The sequence below is a fragment of the Epinephelus fuscoguttatus genome, linkage group LG11 (genome assembly GCF_011397635.1).
Source record: "Epinephelus fuscoguttatus linkage group LG11, E.fuscoguttatus.final_Chr_v1".
NCBI lineage: Eukaryota > Metazoa > Chordata > Actinopteri > Perciformes > Serranidae > Epinephelus > Epinephelus fuscoguttatus.
The window spans coordinates 22,114,511-22,131,275 of record NC_064762.1 but is presented as its reverse complement, the minus strand read 5'-3'; the positions used below and the strand labels follow the sequence as shown (position 1 = coordinate 22,131,275).

Sequence of the window (16,765 nt, the reverse complement as noted above, 5' to 3'; positions counted from 1 at the left end):
GAATAGATATCTTAGTGTGTTAGTTACTCAGCAAGGATAACAGACCACCATTGAGACGTGCGGTTTTTGTATCACCAAAGATGCGCAGATGACATGAGATAAATAAAAAGGTGTAGCTTGGCATTACAGTGCTGCAACCACACTGTCTTGTAGGCCAGTGTGCAACAGTGGGATAATTAAGTTTCCATGATATGTACAATGCAAGATGTCAGAGAAAAAAACTTAATCACTAATCATGATCTGAAAGAACTTTGTTGCAGGCATCGTGTTACTTCTCATATCTGACACACTTGGTAAATACTAGAGACAGGAACAAGATTAACGCCCACACTGAGTAGGAAGGAAGCAAGATGAAGAGAAATAAAAGCTTTCTACCACGAAGTATGAATTACACAACCCACAAAAGCTATAACCTTTATAACTAGGTGTAAGAGCTGCATGTGGTTTGTCACACTGTTTGTGTTCCACACGTACAGTAAAGGAGTGCGTGGCAGTGGCCTAAAGGTTAGAGAGGCTGCCTTGTGATATCAATGCTGCTTGTTCAGACCCCCAAAAAATATTTAAAGGAGAAGTTCAACATTTAGGGAAATCTGCTTCTTTGTTCTTCCTGCCGATGATTAGATGAGAAGATTGATATTTCTCTCATGTTTGTACGATAAATACAAAGCTCCACCAGCAGCTGGCTAACTTAGCTTAGCACAAAGACTAGAAACAGAGGGAAACAGCTAGCCTGGTCCACGCCAAAAGTAACAAAATGCACCTACCAGCATATATACAGCTCAGTAACTGACACTCTATGCTATGTTTGTTTAATAGACCTTTTTCACAGCAGACATTTTGCCTCGTCATTGTAGGAAAAGCACAGGTGTATTAAATGGCATCAATGATGGCTGCATTCCACTCATGACAGGCTTTGACATTGTGCATGCTGGCACACTGGAATAGCTTACTGGGACACTAATTGGAACTCAGCCACTGTTAATGCTATCAGTTTCACCTGTGCTTTTCCTCCGATGACTAGTCAAAATGTCTGCTGTGAAAAAGGTCTATCTAGTGGTTCCTAGTTGGTGGGTCGCAGTCCAAAAGTGGGTCGCAAGTGACATACAAACAAGTTTGTCAAGCTTTTATTTTGAAGTGTAGTTTCCTGCTAGCTAGACCAAATGGCCAAACGCAAAAATGACGCCAAATGTATTAAACTGTGTGAACCTTGAACTAGTGACTGAGGAGAAATCTGGACCCTGTGGCTGGACCATTTGGGAATCAGTGGTTTAATCCATACTAAAAGTGTAAAAAAGACAAACTGCATATCACAGAGGGTTAAGTACCAGACTATTTCTTGGTTGGGACTTGTTACCGGGCAACCAGCAGAGGACCCAGGAAGTTACAGGCCCTGGCTATAGATGTATAAAGACTTTAAAGCCACTTTTCGTAGTAGCCAAACAGTGTAATTACGCCACCAAATACTTTTTTCCTATTGACATACATGGCGAAGGAGATGTAAATGAATGGATAACATTTTCTCTGAGTGTCACATTCGGACTGTTAACAATCGGAAAGTCTAGAAGGGCTGCACGATTGAATCATTTCACCCCCATTCAAGTTAGCCCGACATAGTATTTTACTTGCCCCGGGCAATTGGGCAATCCGCTAGCTACCTTAGCTTAGCACAAAGACTGGGAACCAAGCCCACAGTGCCGAGCTTTGAGGCCAATTTCACACAGTGGCCAAACGTGGAATTACAACGTCTGGGTCCGTCTTGCGATGTCATTGGGCCTCAAAAAGACTTTTCCCATAGACTTATATTGTGAAAGAGGCATCTGTAAATCAGTGGATACATTTTTTTGAGCGTCACAAACCCCACTAAATGAAAGTTTCTCTGTCTGGGTTTGATCTATTTGGTTCGATAACAATTGTAAAGTCTAGAAGAGCCATGCAATTGAATCATTTTATCCCCATTCAAGTTAACAGGGCGCCAAATCTGCAGTATTCGGTGTAGTCAAGGAAGTCTCTAATGTGCTTGGCATATGGGTCACACAGTGCAGAAGCAGTGCAGATCATCCAGGTAATATCATATGTGGCAGTTGAATGATTTTGGCTTCATGCACTGCGAGAGCAACTTTCAAAGAAATAAACAGGGCCCTGCCTCCAATACTGTTTCCAGTTTTCTTTATACATCCATGCAGGAAGTCGAAAAAAGGCTTTATGTCTATGCTGTGAAGTCGTGGGGGGGGGGGCCATAGAGCAACTGCATTAGAGACTGCGCAGCTCACTTCAGCCGGTCAAGCGGCTTCTGTTACAGCACTCGGCTAATTTTTTATTTTTTAGGGGCTTTTTGCCTTTAATCAACAGGGTAGTGTTAGCATGAAAGGCAGAGAGAGAGGGGTCGACATGCAGCAAAGGGCTGTGGGTCGCAATCCAACCTTCAGCCCCTGCGGCAAGGACAGAGCCTTTGTACATGAGGCGCCTGCTCTACCAGGTGAGCTACTAGGCGCCCCAGCACTTCGCTGACTTGAATGGGGATAAACTGATTAAATCATGCATCTTCTAGATCCTTAAGGGCAAATGAATCAAATCCCGATAGTGAAACACGTCATTTTGTGGAGGTTGTGACACTCAAAAAAATGTAACCACTGACTTACATATGTCTCTTTAACAATGTAAGTCTATGGGGCAGTCTTTTTGAGGCCCAACATCACATGATGGACCCAGACATTGTGATTCCATATTTGGCCACTGTGTGAAATTAGCCTCAAAGCTTGGCGCCGTGGGCTTGGTTTTCAGTCTTTGTGCAAAGCTAAGGTGGCTAACAACAGGTACAGGATTTAATAATAGGGACTGCCCGATTGCCTGGGGCAGGTAAATTACTGTCGGGCTAGTAATATAGCAACTCACTTGCCTAATCGGACAAGTGGTAAAAAAGAATTAAACCCATTGTTTTTTCCAGAGCTGATGATGGAGGTAGTTACAGAGTGAGCCATCTTGCTTACTTCTTATCCTATTTGAGAGGTGCACACGTGCAGTAGCCTACTGTTTTGGCATTTGCAAGAAAATGACGGTGGGTAAAGACTACGTTTATGAGCTAAAGCACAAGTGAGCATTTTTAATTACCCTGGAAACAGCAGTTCTGGTGGGTGGTGTTAGAGGATGTGGGCAAAACTCCATGTATGTATTGCACAGTTTAACACATACAAAGAAGTCCACACGCACATCCAAACCAAAAAACGGGCAGGTGCTGAGCCGACAACAGTGCATACAAAAGAAGATTAAAACAGTTGGCACACTGCAATTTACTAAGGGTAGGTAGATTTCTGACCTGCTTGCTTGACCAGGCAAGTGAAAAAATAATAATAATGATGTTGAACCGGGCGGCACAGTGGTGTGGTGGTTAGCATTCTCGCCTCACAGCAAGAGGGTTGCCGGTTCAATCCCGGGCGTGGGAGCCCTTCTGTGCGGAGTTTGCATGTTCTCCCTGTGTCAGTGTGGGTTCTCTCCGGGCACTCCGGCTTCCTCCCACAGTCCAAAGACATGCAGATTGGGGACTAGGTTAATTGGTAACTCTAAATTGGCCGTAGGTGTGAATGTGAGCGTGAATGGTTGTTTGTCTCTATGTGTCAGCCCTGCGATAGTCTGGTGACCTGTCCAGGGTGTACCCTGCCTCTCGCCCGATGTAGCTGGGATAGGCTCCAGCCCCCCCGCGACCGTCAAGAGGATGAAGCGGTTAGAAGATGAATGAATGAATGAATGATGTTGAACCCTGAGGTAGCTTAATTTTTTCATACAGATATTAAAATGTTAATATTCTTGATTAAAATGTCTAACTTTTCTAGACTTTGACAAAGCTATGAATCCTCCTGCAGTTAAGCTGCTCTTTGAGGATCAGAATACAGAGATTGTTTCGGGAAACTCTGGAGTCGTGCCGGGCAGTGCCATAACAGTCAGATCCTCATGCTGGCTAATAAAAATTACAATAAAAACATTCATCCCTGCAGTCAGAGCGAGAGCCCAGAGTGACTGGTTGTTGGGGGCTGAAACAAGAGGTCTGCATGTCTGCGTCCTCACTCAAACCCCCACCTCCTGGTTGTCATTTGCATTATTGAAAGGAGGACTGGAGATGCTGACATCATGACGCACTACTCTAAACCAGATGGGGTGTAGGCCGTTTTGAAATGAGAGGTGAGGGGAAATTCCCCCAATGAGCAGCTGTGAGATTGATAAACCAGGGGGAAATGTTTTCTCTCACCTCACAGTCAAACACGGCCTTTAGTTTGCTGTTCAGTGAATCATAATAGTGGTCTGGTTTTAATAATCAGTGCAAAATGCAAAGAGCAGCACAGACATGTTTGTTTCGAAAATACTGTATCATACGCTGTCTTTTCTTGATAAGAGAGGAGAGGGTGGAAGGAATATGGACAGATGGCAGAGAGGAAAACCTATAACCACTAAAACCTATTTGCAGATGACACCCAACTCTGTGTAACAGTTCATCTTGTTCACCTTTACCACCTTGAAAACTGCATCAATTTGTGGATAACAGAAAATTTCCTCTAAATGAGATTCTAAATATTGATCCAAGTCAGCAAAGAGGGAAACTGTGTGTATAATTTATTACATCATCTCAGCACATTACACCTCAGGCAAGAAGTCTGACTGATTTAATTTTCTAGCCACATGTAAGAAAACATAACTACAACAAAAACCTGTTAATGAAACATCACTGCCAAGATCAGACCTGCAAGCTTCTGCATGCTTGTTACTACTAGTAGGCTCATCAGTGCACTGTTTACAGGTCTTTAAGCTAGGACTATGTACGATATATCGATTCATTTTTAAGCAAGATATAGATTTAGACAATACTGTTAATATTGATATAGGGCCAAGTTGCATTACAGAACGCTGTTCTTCCAAAAGGCCATGCCAGTGTGCATCTCTCCTCTCTATCTCCACACAGCTCCGCCCCATCATCTCCGAACCAACAACACGTTGAACCTTAAAGCAGATGGGCTACAGCAGCAGAAGGCCACACCAGGTGCCACTCCTGTCAGCTAAGAACAAGAAACTGAGGCTACAGTTCACACAGACTCACAAAAACTGGACAATAGAAGATTGGAAACACGTTACCTGGTCTGATGAGTCTCGATTTCTGCTGCAACATTCAGATGGTAGGGTCAGAATTTGGTGTAAACAACATGAAAGCATGGATCCATCCTGCCTTGTATCAAATGTTCCGGCTGGTGGTGGTGGTGTAATGGTGTGGGGGATATTTTCTTGGCACACTTTGGGCCCCTTAGTACCAACTGAGCATGGTTTAAACACCACAGCCTACCTGAGTATTGTTGCTGACCGTGTCCATCCCTTTGTGACATGGTGCGTTATCCTGCTGGAAGTAGCCATCAGAAGATGGGTAAACTGTGGTCATAGAGCTCAGATCATCTCAAACTGGTTTCTTCAACATGTAAATGTAAATAATGATTTTAAAAGGCTTTTATCATACACACACTATCTTTTTCAGTTAAAGTTTATGAACCTTAGACTGAATTGTGCTCATTTTTGACTGTTTTCTGGGTGTTTTCTTACTTAAAGACTTGTCTAAGTTTAAACTTTCATTTAAATCAGAGAAAAAAGTTGTTAGGAACATCCCTAGTTTATCTAACATTTTTGTTGACAATGGATCTACCAGCCAGAGCTGCTAGCAAGGCTAAAGACTCTAAAGCCTTCTTTTTAAAGTAGGCAAACTTCTGCTAAGTCTTTGCATTACTTCATTTTTTTGTGGCTGTATTTAAGTTCAACTGATGTTAAAATTGTTTTTAATTTTGTTTACAATCATTATTCCTAATATACTGGCTATTCCGTTTCACAATTACAGTAACAGAATGAGTCTTAATGCACCTTTGTTGAAGATCCAGGCACCATGGGACTTGTCGCTTGAAAGTAGGTAACCCCAGGTATCCTCCCAAAACATTGCAGTCCAATGCAATTAACAATGCCAAATTCAAATGTAGGTTATGTGTGTGAGAAAGATGTTACTAATATATTCTTGTCCAATGAGATTAAAAAAAAAAACAAAAAAACAACTAAACTCTTTATATTTCTGCATGTTTTCCTGCAACTTCCCTTTGTTAGTTATACCACACCCCCAACTACTACAGGTGCAGCCTATTTGACAATCAGTGGCCAAGCTGTCAATCAATATCAGTGAATCATGACTAAATAATAATTAATATTCTTCAAATACAAACAAGAACTGTTATTTTAGCTCCTAAACCCAATTAAAAGCAATTTAAAAATTTGCTACATAAATAAGGTTTATTATCATTGTTACTGTATTATCTGAAAAGCAAACAGCATGGACCATGAGGCAAACCCTGCAGCACAAGCAATGTGGACCGGTGAAATCAAATCTCTTCACTTTATAGTGTTAAGTTAATTTAATATGTTTTATTATTAATCCAGTTACCAGAGGAAATAGTAGAATGATAAAAACAAGGTACCAGTAACATTGCATTTCCCTTGTATGTATTCTGATCTGCAAACTCCCCACTGGGCTTACAGTATCTTTACATCCTTATGACAGCAATGAACATCATCATCTTCATCATCATCCGCTCAGTATTCTTCCAAACATTCACATGTAACGGTGAAAACACATGAAGCAGTCCTTTTACAAAAGTACACAACAGACAAGTTGGAAATAAACAATGACTAAGAGATATATTTACAAGACTTTTTAGCCCGAAGTTAAAACATTAAGTAAAATCTGTGTTGAAACACAACAAAAAAATCTTAAAATAATGCCGTGCAAAAAGTACCCACAGCAGCATCTAGTTCTCTGATGTCGGGGTAAAATGATACAACTTGTAAGGAGTGCGCTCTTCTCTACGCAAACTGTTTTTACCTTAACTTAAACAAATATGTGTGCACCATGTTTTCAGGCTATGTTTACAGCGTTACGAGATAAACTCCCACATTAAGACATGTAAAGGCCCCTGCTCTCCAACATGGAGGACTGTGTGATAAGCGTCTGGCTATTGTGACTGAAAGATAACAATGTGTTGTCGTTACAGAAGGTGACCTTCTTGTTCAAATATCTGGCATAAAGGTAAGTAAGGGGCAATGTCATTAACGCTTGAAAATTAATGCTTCACCATACACATACGTTTTCCAGGGTCACAGTCATCTGTATCGGCTGCAAAAGCCACGTTCAAGAAAGATATACTAGTGTTAATTGTCAAAGAGGTGAAGAGGCAGTCTGCAAAGTTTATAGTTTGGGACTTGTGTCTTAGACAATCTTACAGGCACTCAAAAACTTCTGTGACTGCTGACTTGACGAATCACATGGACCCCGTGGGGGCATCTTGGTGTAAGAGTCAAAACTGCAGAATCCCTTTGTGTACCGTTGCTAAGAAAAATAAAACCAATGGAAAAGAACAGTAAAAAAAAAAAACAAAAGATAACACACGAATAGACAAAAAAGCACCACAGAAAACGTGGTTTCAGTTCCCAGTTTGGCGCAACTTCGGAGTGCTACACCTTCTGTGCAAGCGGCTGCGCTGACCGCCGGCCTGCCTTCATGCGACTACGTGCGTACACCCGTAAGAAAAGTGCCAAGAAAACTACCGCAACACCAAATCCACCTACTAAGGTGACGGCGTGACCGTAGAGGAAACAAGAGAGGAGGATGGCGATGGCCTGTCGCAGGGTCATAATGATGGTGAAGACTGCAGCACCAAACTGGCTGATGGTGTAGAAGATGAAGAGCTGGCCGCATGCCGAGCACACGGACAGCAAGACGGCATGGAAGGCAAACTCGGAGTGGCGTGTCATGAAGGCCAGCGAGTCGAAGAAGGCACCCTGCTCCAGCAGCGAGCCGACTGTGAAGAGGCAGGAGAACAGGTTTACCCCGAACATCATCTGCACTGACGACATCTTGTACTTGAACAGGTTGTCCTGCCAGTTGGAGGTGAAGCTGTCGAAGACGATGTAGCCGATCAGGATGACGATCCCGCTGAAGGTGGTGACGGTGGACGGGTGCTTGCTGGGCGCGCTGGACAACAGGAACATGCTCACACCCACTGAGATCAGCACGGCGGTGAAGTACTCCCAATATTCGTAGCTCTTGTGGGAGACGATCTTACCCATGAGCATGACGGGAATGACCTTCGAGGCCTTGGCCAGGACTTGAGTGGGGAAGCTGATGTACTTGAGGGCTTCGTACTGGCACCAGCTGCTCATGATGTTGGAGAGCGAGGCGAAGGAGTACTTGTACATGGGTGCTCCATGGCGAGGCTGCTTGAACAGGATGCACCACAGGCCCGACACGGTCAGAGCCAGGATACGGTTCATGAAGACCAAGAACTGAGAGTCCTTGAACTTCTCACCCTCGTCTTCTGGGGTCGTGGCGCCGTATGAACGTGTCATCACCCTCTCCTGCAGGACTCCCCATGTCAGGTACGATGCCTAAGAATAACAAAAAAATGCTTTAGCTTTTTTAAAAGCAGACTTCACACAACATGGTGCTGGATGGTTCAGCTTTCTTCTGGGTATTTGTGTCACTATGAACTTGAGGCAAACAGAAGATTTGAATTTAGTGATGTCTGCTCTCACACAATGATCACAGTCATCCTTTCTCCCCTCCATACTGGCTGTGAAGTAAACACAACTACACTGTAATCAAGACGGTGTCTTCATCCTGTTAGTTGCATGTTGCATGTCTGTTAAGGGTGTGGTGCTCTGACAACAAACCTATATGTAACTACCAGGATGTATCCTTCTGCCACAGCTCTGCAAGTCAACACTCTCCAGGGAAACACAAAGATGGAGTGTTGTACTAAAAAGGCTTTTGAGGATACCCACTTGATTTCGCTGACTTTAAATTAAACAGCCAAATTTAGAAACACATTTGTATTTGTGTTTGTGGCCTGAAGCTCTGTTTGGGTCTCCACCACCTCCTGTCTGGCTCCTTAGACACTAAATGTTAATGCTTATCTTAAGTCCTTCTTATGTTGTGTTCACACCAAATGTGATGCGAATTTCGCGTTACTCACGTGAGTTTGAACACTAGAATATTTTGTGTTGACTCACTTCATACATGTGAATAAATCACATCATGTGCGTAAAAATCACTGAATCAATGACTGAACTTCCGCCAGTATCTCCTTGGCATCATACGTCACTGGAGGATCTCAATGCTGATTAGCTATCGTGGTGTAAATTGGTCCCTGAATTTCTGATTTTGACATTTTCGGTTGCCATTTTTCTTCTTTGAGTTAGCTGCTCACTGCTACTACCTTTTTAAGTCTCCCAGTGGTGAGCTTTTGAACATAACACGCCGTCCAAACTGCCAGCTATCCCTTTACACAAACTTCAATTTGACACTGTTACTGCCTCCATTGACGGCTTAAAAGCAAGAGATCTCTCGGGGCGTCGGTAGTGTAGTGGATAGTGCTGGCGCCCCATGTACAGAGGCATTGCCTCGCTGCAGCGGCCGCGGGTTCGAATCCGGCTCGTGGCCCTTTGCTGCATATCAGCCCCCACTCTCTCACTGTCTCCCCATTTCACCCTCTGTCCTGTCAATAAAGGCAAAAAGCCAATAAAAAAAAAATAAATAAATAAATAAAAAAAAAAGCGAGAGATCTCTGTCCCCCATCCTATGAATGTACCTTTTATACAAAACAGTGAGGAAGAATAACCGCGCAACTTCCCGCCTTGAACAGGTAGTGTAAAAGGGGCCCATATAGCTGAGGTTGTCTGCAAACCTGGGCAATAATTCTGTGTGGGTTTGTTGCTATGAGCGACCACTTTATCACTGGATGTAGTCATTGGGTTCACTGTTAATATGAAAACATTGATTAGTGTAGCTTTAGGATGGGCCTATCCTTTACTGTAGAGCTTGAGTTCATAGATTGTAAAGTAACTGGCTTGCACCAGTGTCTGTTAACCAGCACCTCCCTCTATACAAACTTCACTTAAGCGTCTTTTTAAACAGCAATGAGATGAGAGAAGCTCAAACTGTAAAACAAACAGAAAACAACTCCCTCTACAGCTGCACAAACAAAAGAAAACATTATATGTAATTTTAAAGATTAGACTACAATGTCTGTAGGAGGATCCTCACCTGAAGTCCGGCTGCACAAAAGATTAATTTGATGACCTGTTTGAGTGACGACCCCGAATCACCCTCGTTCCTGGGTGCTACTGACACGTCATCTAACAGACCTGTTTTGGCTTCGCTGCCAAACACACAGGTCTTTATGACAGGGAAGCAAATCCCACTACCTGAAAGACAAGAAGAAACATACATAAAACATAATGAATAAACTTGATATCAAGGTGGATCAGGAAGGAACCAGAACAGCAACTCTGAGTGCTTTTAAGTGGCACACATTTCCAAATTACATGTCAGTATCTCACAAGCCCGAACCTGTTTCTAAGTAATTGGTGCGCTTGAAGTAGCTAATGAGGAAGTAGCCTGGGATGATGATGGAGGAGTATCCCAGCATGTTGACGAGGAAGCGGAAGAGCCAGACATCGTGCCAGCCTTCCAGTAGTGACGACTCCTCGGCAGCCACGGTGGAAGGGAAAAGAAGCAACACAAGTGCAGGCCAAACCCTACAGGGAACACAACACGGTATATCAGGGGATATTGTACAGAACATTATAGACAAAACTACACAATATTTAGCAAACTTAGCAAACTGAATTCTCTCTGTAATACACAGCTAATCATATCGGGACATCAAGACAAGACATTACTACCCGTCATAACAGCACTGATGATAAGTATTACTGGATAACGACATTAAAACACAATTTTTATGTCTGTTTACTACTTTCTTAAACTCACCTGAACTTATAATAAAAGCATAAACAGGCCAGTGGCCAGTATAAAAGCTTTAAAGTCCATTTGTTAGCATTTCAGCTCCATCTCATGATATTTCTTCCCTCTTCAAACTGAATCGAAAGAATCACACTGAATCCTCTGGAATCAATTTATTGTGACAATGACAACAACATTTAATTCGCAATCAATAAGGGAAACAAAGGGGCATCCGGTGGCTTAGCAGAAAGGGCAGGTGTCCAATATATGGCCGTGGGTTCGATTCTAGCCTGTGGCCCTTTGCTGCATGTCGTCCCCTTCATGCTTAGACTGTCCTATCTAATAAATAAAGGTCTGAAGCAGAGGCAACTGAAAGGTGCTGCCCTGGACAGACATTTTGAAATGAGATCAATAATGATGGGAAGAGTCAAACCGCTACTCTGGCAATTCAGTATTGAATTTATAAAGTTAAGCAAACTTTCCAGAGCACTGACACTCAACTTGCAGCCAGCTGACCATTATCTCAATCACAAGTAAAAGAAATTGATTCAAACTGTTCCTTTTTTCTTGTATTTCTTATGTAAAATAAGTGTCACAGTGCATAAAAAGCATCAAAATAAAGCTCCTTTATCAAAAAAAAAAGTGCCTAGGCAGGATCACCCTACCCTTCAACAGAGCACAGAATTTCCTCAATTCCTAAAAACGGGCCCCGAGACTCCTGTCATTCTGCAAAAGTGGCCCCCAGGCAAAGCAAGCTGAGTATCTTGTTCAGGAGACAGATTCAAAAAAGAAAAGTGGTGCTGCAGTTGCTAAAACAGTTTGTCCCTTGTGAGTTGAGTCCACTGGATCCTACACTTCCCACAATGCAACTTGTTATCATCTTTCATGAGACTCGTCTTCCTGTCTAGCAAATGCCTGTCATTCTTACTTCCCCCAGTCTGAAATGCAAACTTCCTGTTAAAAATTATTCAAGTCTCTAAGCTGTAGCCGACTAACACTGATGAAAACTGGTTCTCAGAAAACTTCCTCCAGAGCCACAAAGCACACTACACAACTGTTGGTATGAAAGTATATAAGTAAGTATATATATATAAGTATATATTGATGCTGCACTGAAAGCTGGCGCCCCATTCAGTTCTATGAAAGATGTTTACTGGAAGCGTAAGCCAAAATATGCCTCCATGGACCAAGGATTGTGTATGGGAAAATGCTTTTTGGGTATATCCTGTTCCGCCACTTAACCGAAATCTCTTCACATCACAGCTCTGTCCCCTCAGGCTTGGTTTCCACAAACTAAGTAGTGCGCATTTAGCGGCCTTTATGCACAACATAGGCTGGCCAGAGGGACGGTATGGATGGTATGGAGGCACGTAAAACAACCATAACCTGTTAAGCTAGCTATAAAGCAGCCAGATGAGCCTCATAACCCACCCCCGCAAACATCTTCCCTAACACTGATAACTCACGCACACACCTGTGATGAAACCCTAGCTTCCCATGAAAAAAGGTGTGCTCCTTGCTGTCGTGGCACTGCGAGTGTGTATCCCATTCAAAGTGAGGCTGGGCCTCCTCCCAGGGGGGCTTGTGAGCCTGACTCACACAGAGCCTCTTTGTGTGGTACTCGGCTGTGGCCTGGCCAGCCAGAAGCCCACTGCAGAGAGACCTGGGCTCTGAACAAGCAACTTATTACATGGAGGAATGCACTGCGCTGGCTGGGCCGCCAACACAGACTGCAGGCAGAGACAGAGAGCTGCCAACATGTACCTGGGGAGGGCATGAGTGTGTGTCTTGTGTGAATACATGACAGCAGATAATAAGGAGTGAAAGAAGATGACCCAGTCCATCAAAACAACTGCTGGAGGGTGTGGTCTGGATAAATTAATATATTCACAGTAAACACATCAGTGTGGAGGGAAAAACCCTGACTGGTGGCAGTGTTGCAGCAAATTCTGTGCCCCATCAGATTTTATGACCTGTGCAGGACTTTCAGCCATGTCGCTGCTGCAGTGTTTTTATTAATGTCACACACTGCATTTTGATAAGAGGAACCTAATATGACTCCTCCATAGTCACTGTTATATAGAGGTGTTAGTGCTCCACACGTCAGGTTTACAGCTATCAAAGTGCATGACTGTCTCTGTGTCTAATATCTGAATGCTACAGGGTAACAAGTTTTAGTGAGCAGCTTTTGGTGAACCTACGTGGACACCATTTTGGTTGACACCTGTCAAAGTACAGTATATACAAAAATGTAGTGGAAATATAAAGCTAGATTAGCCTTGGTGAAATTCCTATTCACGTCACAGACTTCACTGTAACACCGGTTCATCACTTTAGCCAGCAGGTTGTCTCCACACTTCAAAAACACATCGACAGTCACCGGAATTAAGAATAACGGAAATTAACCATTAACTGACTCCACTGCCACGCTGACAAAAACATGAGTCAACGGTCAGCCGAGCCTGTCCACACCGAAAACTCATCCCTAGCATGACATATTTTCCAGTTAGCTAACGTTACTCTTGGTCTCCAACATTACCTCCATGAAAAAGATGGCATTTTCCCACACTCTGTGGCCCGACTCCTGGTGCAGCACACACGCCGACACACTCAAACGTCTCCGCTGTAGCAGAGCATGAAGCCGCGCGAGTCCGGCAGGTAGTGTTATTTTAATATTTAGGGACTGTCTTCTTTCGGACTAGCCGCCTTTAGCTGTGGTGTCTTCAACTTATCCTCAATGGCCGATGTGTTCACTTGAGCAGGAAAAGCCCCCCCCTCTTTGCTCGACACCAGAGGATGCCGGAGACGGAGAACAGCGCCCTCATTGCGACACTGCCCCCTGTCGGTTTGGAGGAGGAACTGCAAGGTAGAGCAGATTTATTTGTAGAGCGGATTTCATACAGAACAGCAACTCAAACTGCTGCACGTGATGTACTAATACATTAGAAATGAAATACAGCATAAAAGCATGTAAAGACATTTAAATAAATTAGATTTAACAAAAAAAAAATCAGAGAAATAAGTACTAGATAGGTAAGACACAAGGTGGATATTGATGATTGCTGCTGGGATGGATTGGGCCCCCCTGTCCACCTGCAAAATGTCACTCAAAGTAACAGGCACCGACCAGAAGGAGACTCAAAATGATACGAAGAGACACAAAAGACAGCAAAGGGAAGGAACTGCAAAACACAACATTAAAGAGACACAAAATAACTACAAAAGGGGGAAAACAACCAGACACAAAATGATAAAAAAAAAGACACAGAAATACCAAAAAAACGCAACAAAACAACCTCAAAGATACATTAAGTGGCCAAAAAAGACACAAAATTACTTCAGATACACAAATTGGCTACAAAAAGACACACAGTTGCCTCAGAGACACAAAATGACCAAAAACACACCAAATTACCACAAAAGGCAGCAAAACAACTCCTAAGAGACACTAAACACAAGTGTCAGAAGGACCAAAAAGAGACAAAACAACCACAAAGACACACACCAACAACCAAAAAATATCCACAAAATTACTTTAAAGACACAAAATTGCTCCAAACAAGGGGAAAACAACCACAAAGAGACACAAAATCATCAAAAAAAGACACAAAATTACCACAAAAGGCAGCAAAACAACCCCAAAGAGACACTAAACAGCCAAAAAGAGTCAAAGGGACCAAAGAGACAAAACAACCACAAAGAGACACATAACCCCAAAAAAAGAACTCCACAAAATTACTTTAAAAATACACAAACTTGCTACAAACAGGCGGACAACAACCACAAAGAGACACAAAATGTTTTTGTTTTTAAAAAAAGACACAAAATTAACATAGAATTAGACAAAGGGACCAAAAAAAGACAAAACAACCACAGAGAAACACAAAACACCCACAAAATTACTTTGAAGAGACACAAAACTACTACTAAAAGGGCCAAAACAACTATAAAGAGACATAAAATGATCAAATAAGGTATAACATGACCTCAAAGAGACACAATCTGACCACAAACAGACACAAAACAACCCCAAAAGGCAGCAAAACAACAACAAAGAGACAAAAAAATGACCAAAAAAGGAAAAAGGACCAAAAAAGATACAAAACAACTACAGAGACACAAAAACACCCACAAAATTACTTTAAAGAGACACAAACTAACTACAAACAAAAGGAACACAACCACAAAGAGACACAAAATGATCAAAAAGAGACATAAAATTGCCTCAGAGACACAAAATTGCTTTGAACAGGGGCAAAACAACATTAAAGAGACACAAATCAACCAAAAAAGAAACAAAATTACTTCAACACAAAGTCTGTGTCTTGCTCCTATGTGGAGGTGGTGGGGCTTTGTTACCGGACCTGTTGTCTGCAGTCTGTTGATTGGTCAATAGCAGACAGTCTCTCTGCTCAGGGCCGAGTTGTGGCTGTAACCACTGTTCATATAGTGGAGAGTTTTATTAGGAGACTGCAACTATAAAATGAAAGGATGTTTTGCTGCCTCTCACAGCAGCTGGAATGGGAGTAAAAAAAATGACTTAATTCGTAGGGCTGACTGCCAGCGACTTTTAAGGTGGAACGTTAACTTGTAATGTTACTCAATGCATGAGTTGACGACATGAATCCATCAATACACCTTAAATTTCACTGTGACAAGTTTGACCATCACTTTAATTTTTATATAACCTGCACTTTTAGTAATGAGTGGATCTTCAAGTTTTTATGTCTATTAATTTCAGATGGATTACATGAACTGCATATATTCCAATCCTCACTCAGAGAAAAAGAAAGCATCATGGAGCGTAGTTCCTGTGAGCTCCAGCAACACTAAACCCCTGAGCTTGCCTGAGAAGGACTAAATGCACAAACCTGCTATTTCTAAATATCCCATGGAGAGAGACTCTCACTGCAGCCTGTTTTATTTCGTTCTGAAAATGTCGGTGTGCAGCCTCGTTCTGTGGACGATAAACGAGGTGCAGACTTCCCTCTCTCACGGATAATGAGGAAACACAGTGAGTGCTGGACGAAGCAGTGAGTGACAACAACCCCACCCACATTTAAGAGTACTGTTTGTGGTGGAAACGCTAGGGTCTAGGTACAGGGTTACTTTTGGTTCCAAAGGTACCATACTGAAAGTGTTTGGTGGAAACGGGGCACACTGGAGCATCATGATGCTGCCGTTGTTTGCTTCTGTGTAAAAATGCAAAAGCGGTGTAAAGAAGAGACTTCATAGCGGCCCTATAGTGCAACATTTTTTCACAGCACCCTCTAGGGAATCAAATCTAAGGAATGTGACACCAAACCTGTTCTCCCTGACATAAGTACTTTTTGAACAGCCCTATGCTTTTTTTCACAGCAGCAGACAGAACAGGGAAAACCCAGGTGGAGCTAATTCTGTTAACGACGGCTCTGTTTGCTTAGTATTAAAGTCGGCATACCCAGCGAGTGAGCAGGAACTATCTGACACATCTAAAAGGAATGCATTATTAGTTACACCTGTGCCCTTTTTTCCTGCTACGACACTTCGACAGAAGTCTGCAGGACTTTCAATTTGAACACTGCAGTATTTCTGCTTTATTTAGGATCTGCTTCCACAAGTGCTTTCTTATTATAAATAGTCTATAATTAGTCTTGCCCTACAGTGCTTTTAATCAGAATTACTTGAGAAAAAGTGTTGGAAACATGCATCAGCTGGGCCCACATGTTGAAGCAACACTACAGGATGCCAAAGAATAACAAAGCACTTTATATATATTTGAAACTGTAAGGTGCTTTGCCATTAATTGTTGACTCTCAATCACCATGTTGCATCTTTGCAACCATGAAGCGTTAATTAATGAAAGCAGTATTTAATCTGCATGGCAGATGTAAAATAAGAAAGTGATTAAATGTTTTGGGGTTTTCTACTTTACAGATGATTACAAATGATGCACTATAATGCAACAAAAAG

General features: G+C 42.5%; 1 protein-coding gene across 1 annotated transcript; it reads right to left on the bottom strand.

The window, feature by feature from the left end:
- Positions 1–6,415: 6,415 nt before the first annotated feature.
- Positions 6,416–13,599, bottom strand: slc35b2 (solute carrier family 35 member B2). The gene is made up of 4 exons (XM_049590569.1): positions 13,353–13,599; positions 10,418–10,605; positions 10,112–10,272; positions 6,416–8,454 (listed from the first exon to the last, which is right to left on the bottom strand). The coding sequence occupies exons 1-4, from the start codon at positions 13,370–13,372 to the stop codon at positions 7,522–7,524; spliced, it is 1,302 nt and encodes a 433-aa protein (XP_049446526.1). The 5' UTR covers positions 13,373–13,599; the 3' UTR covers positions 6,416–7,521.
- Between the last annotated feature and the right edge of the window lie 3,166 nt (positions 13,600–16,765).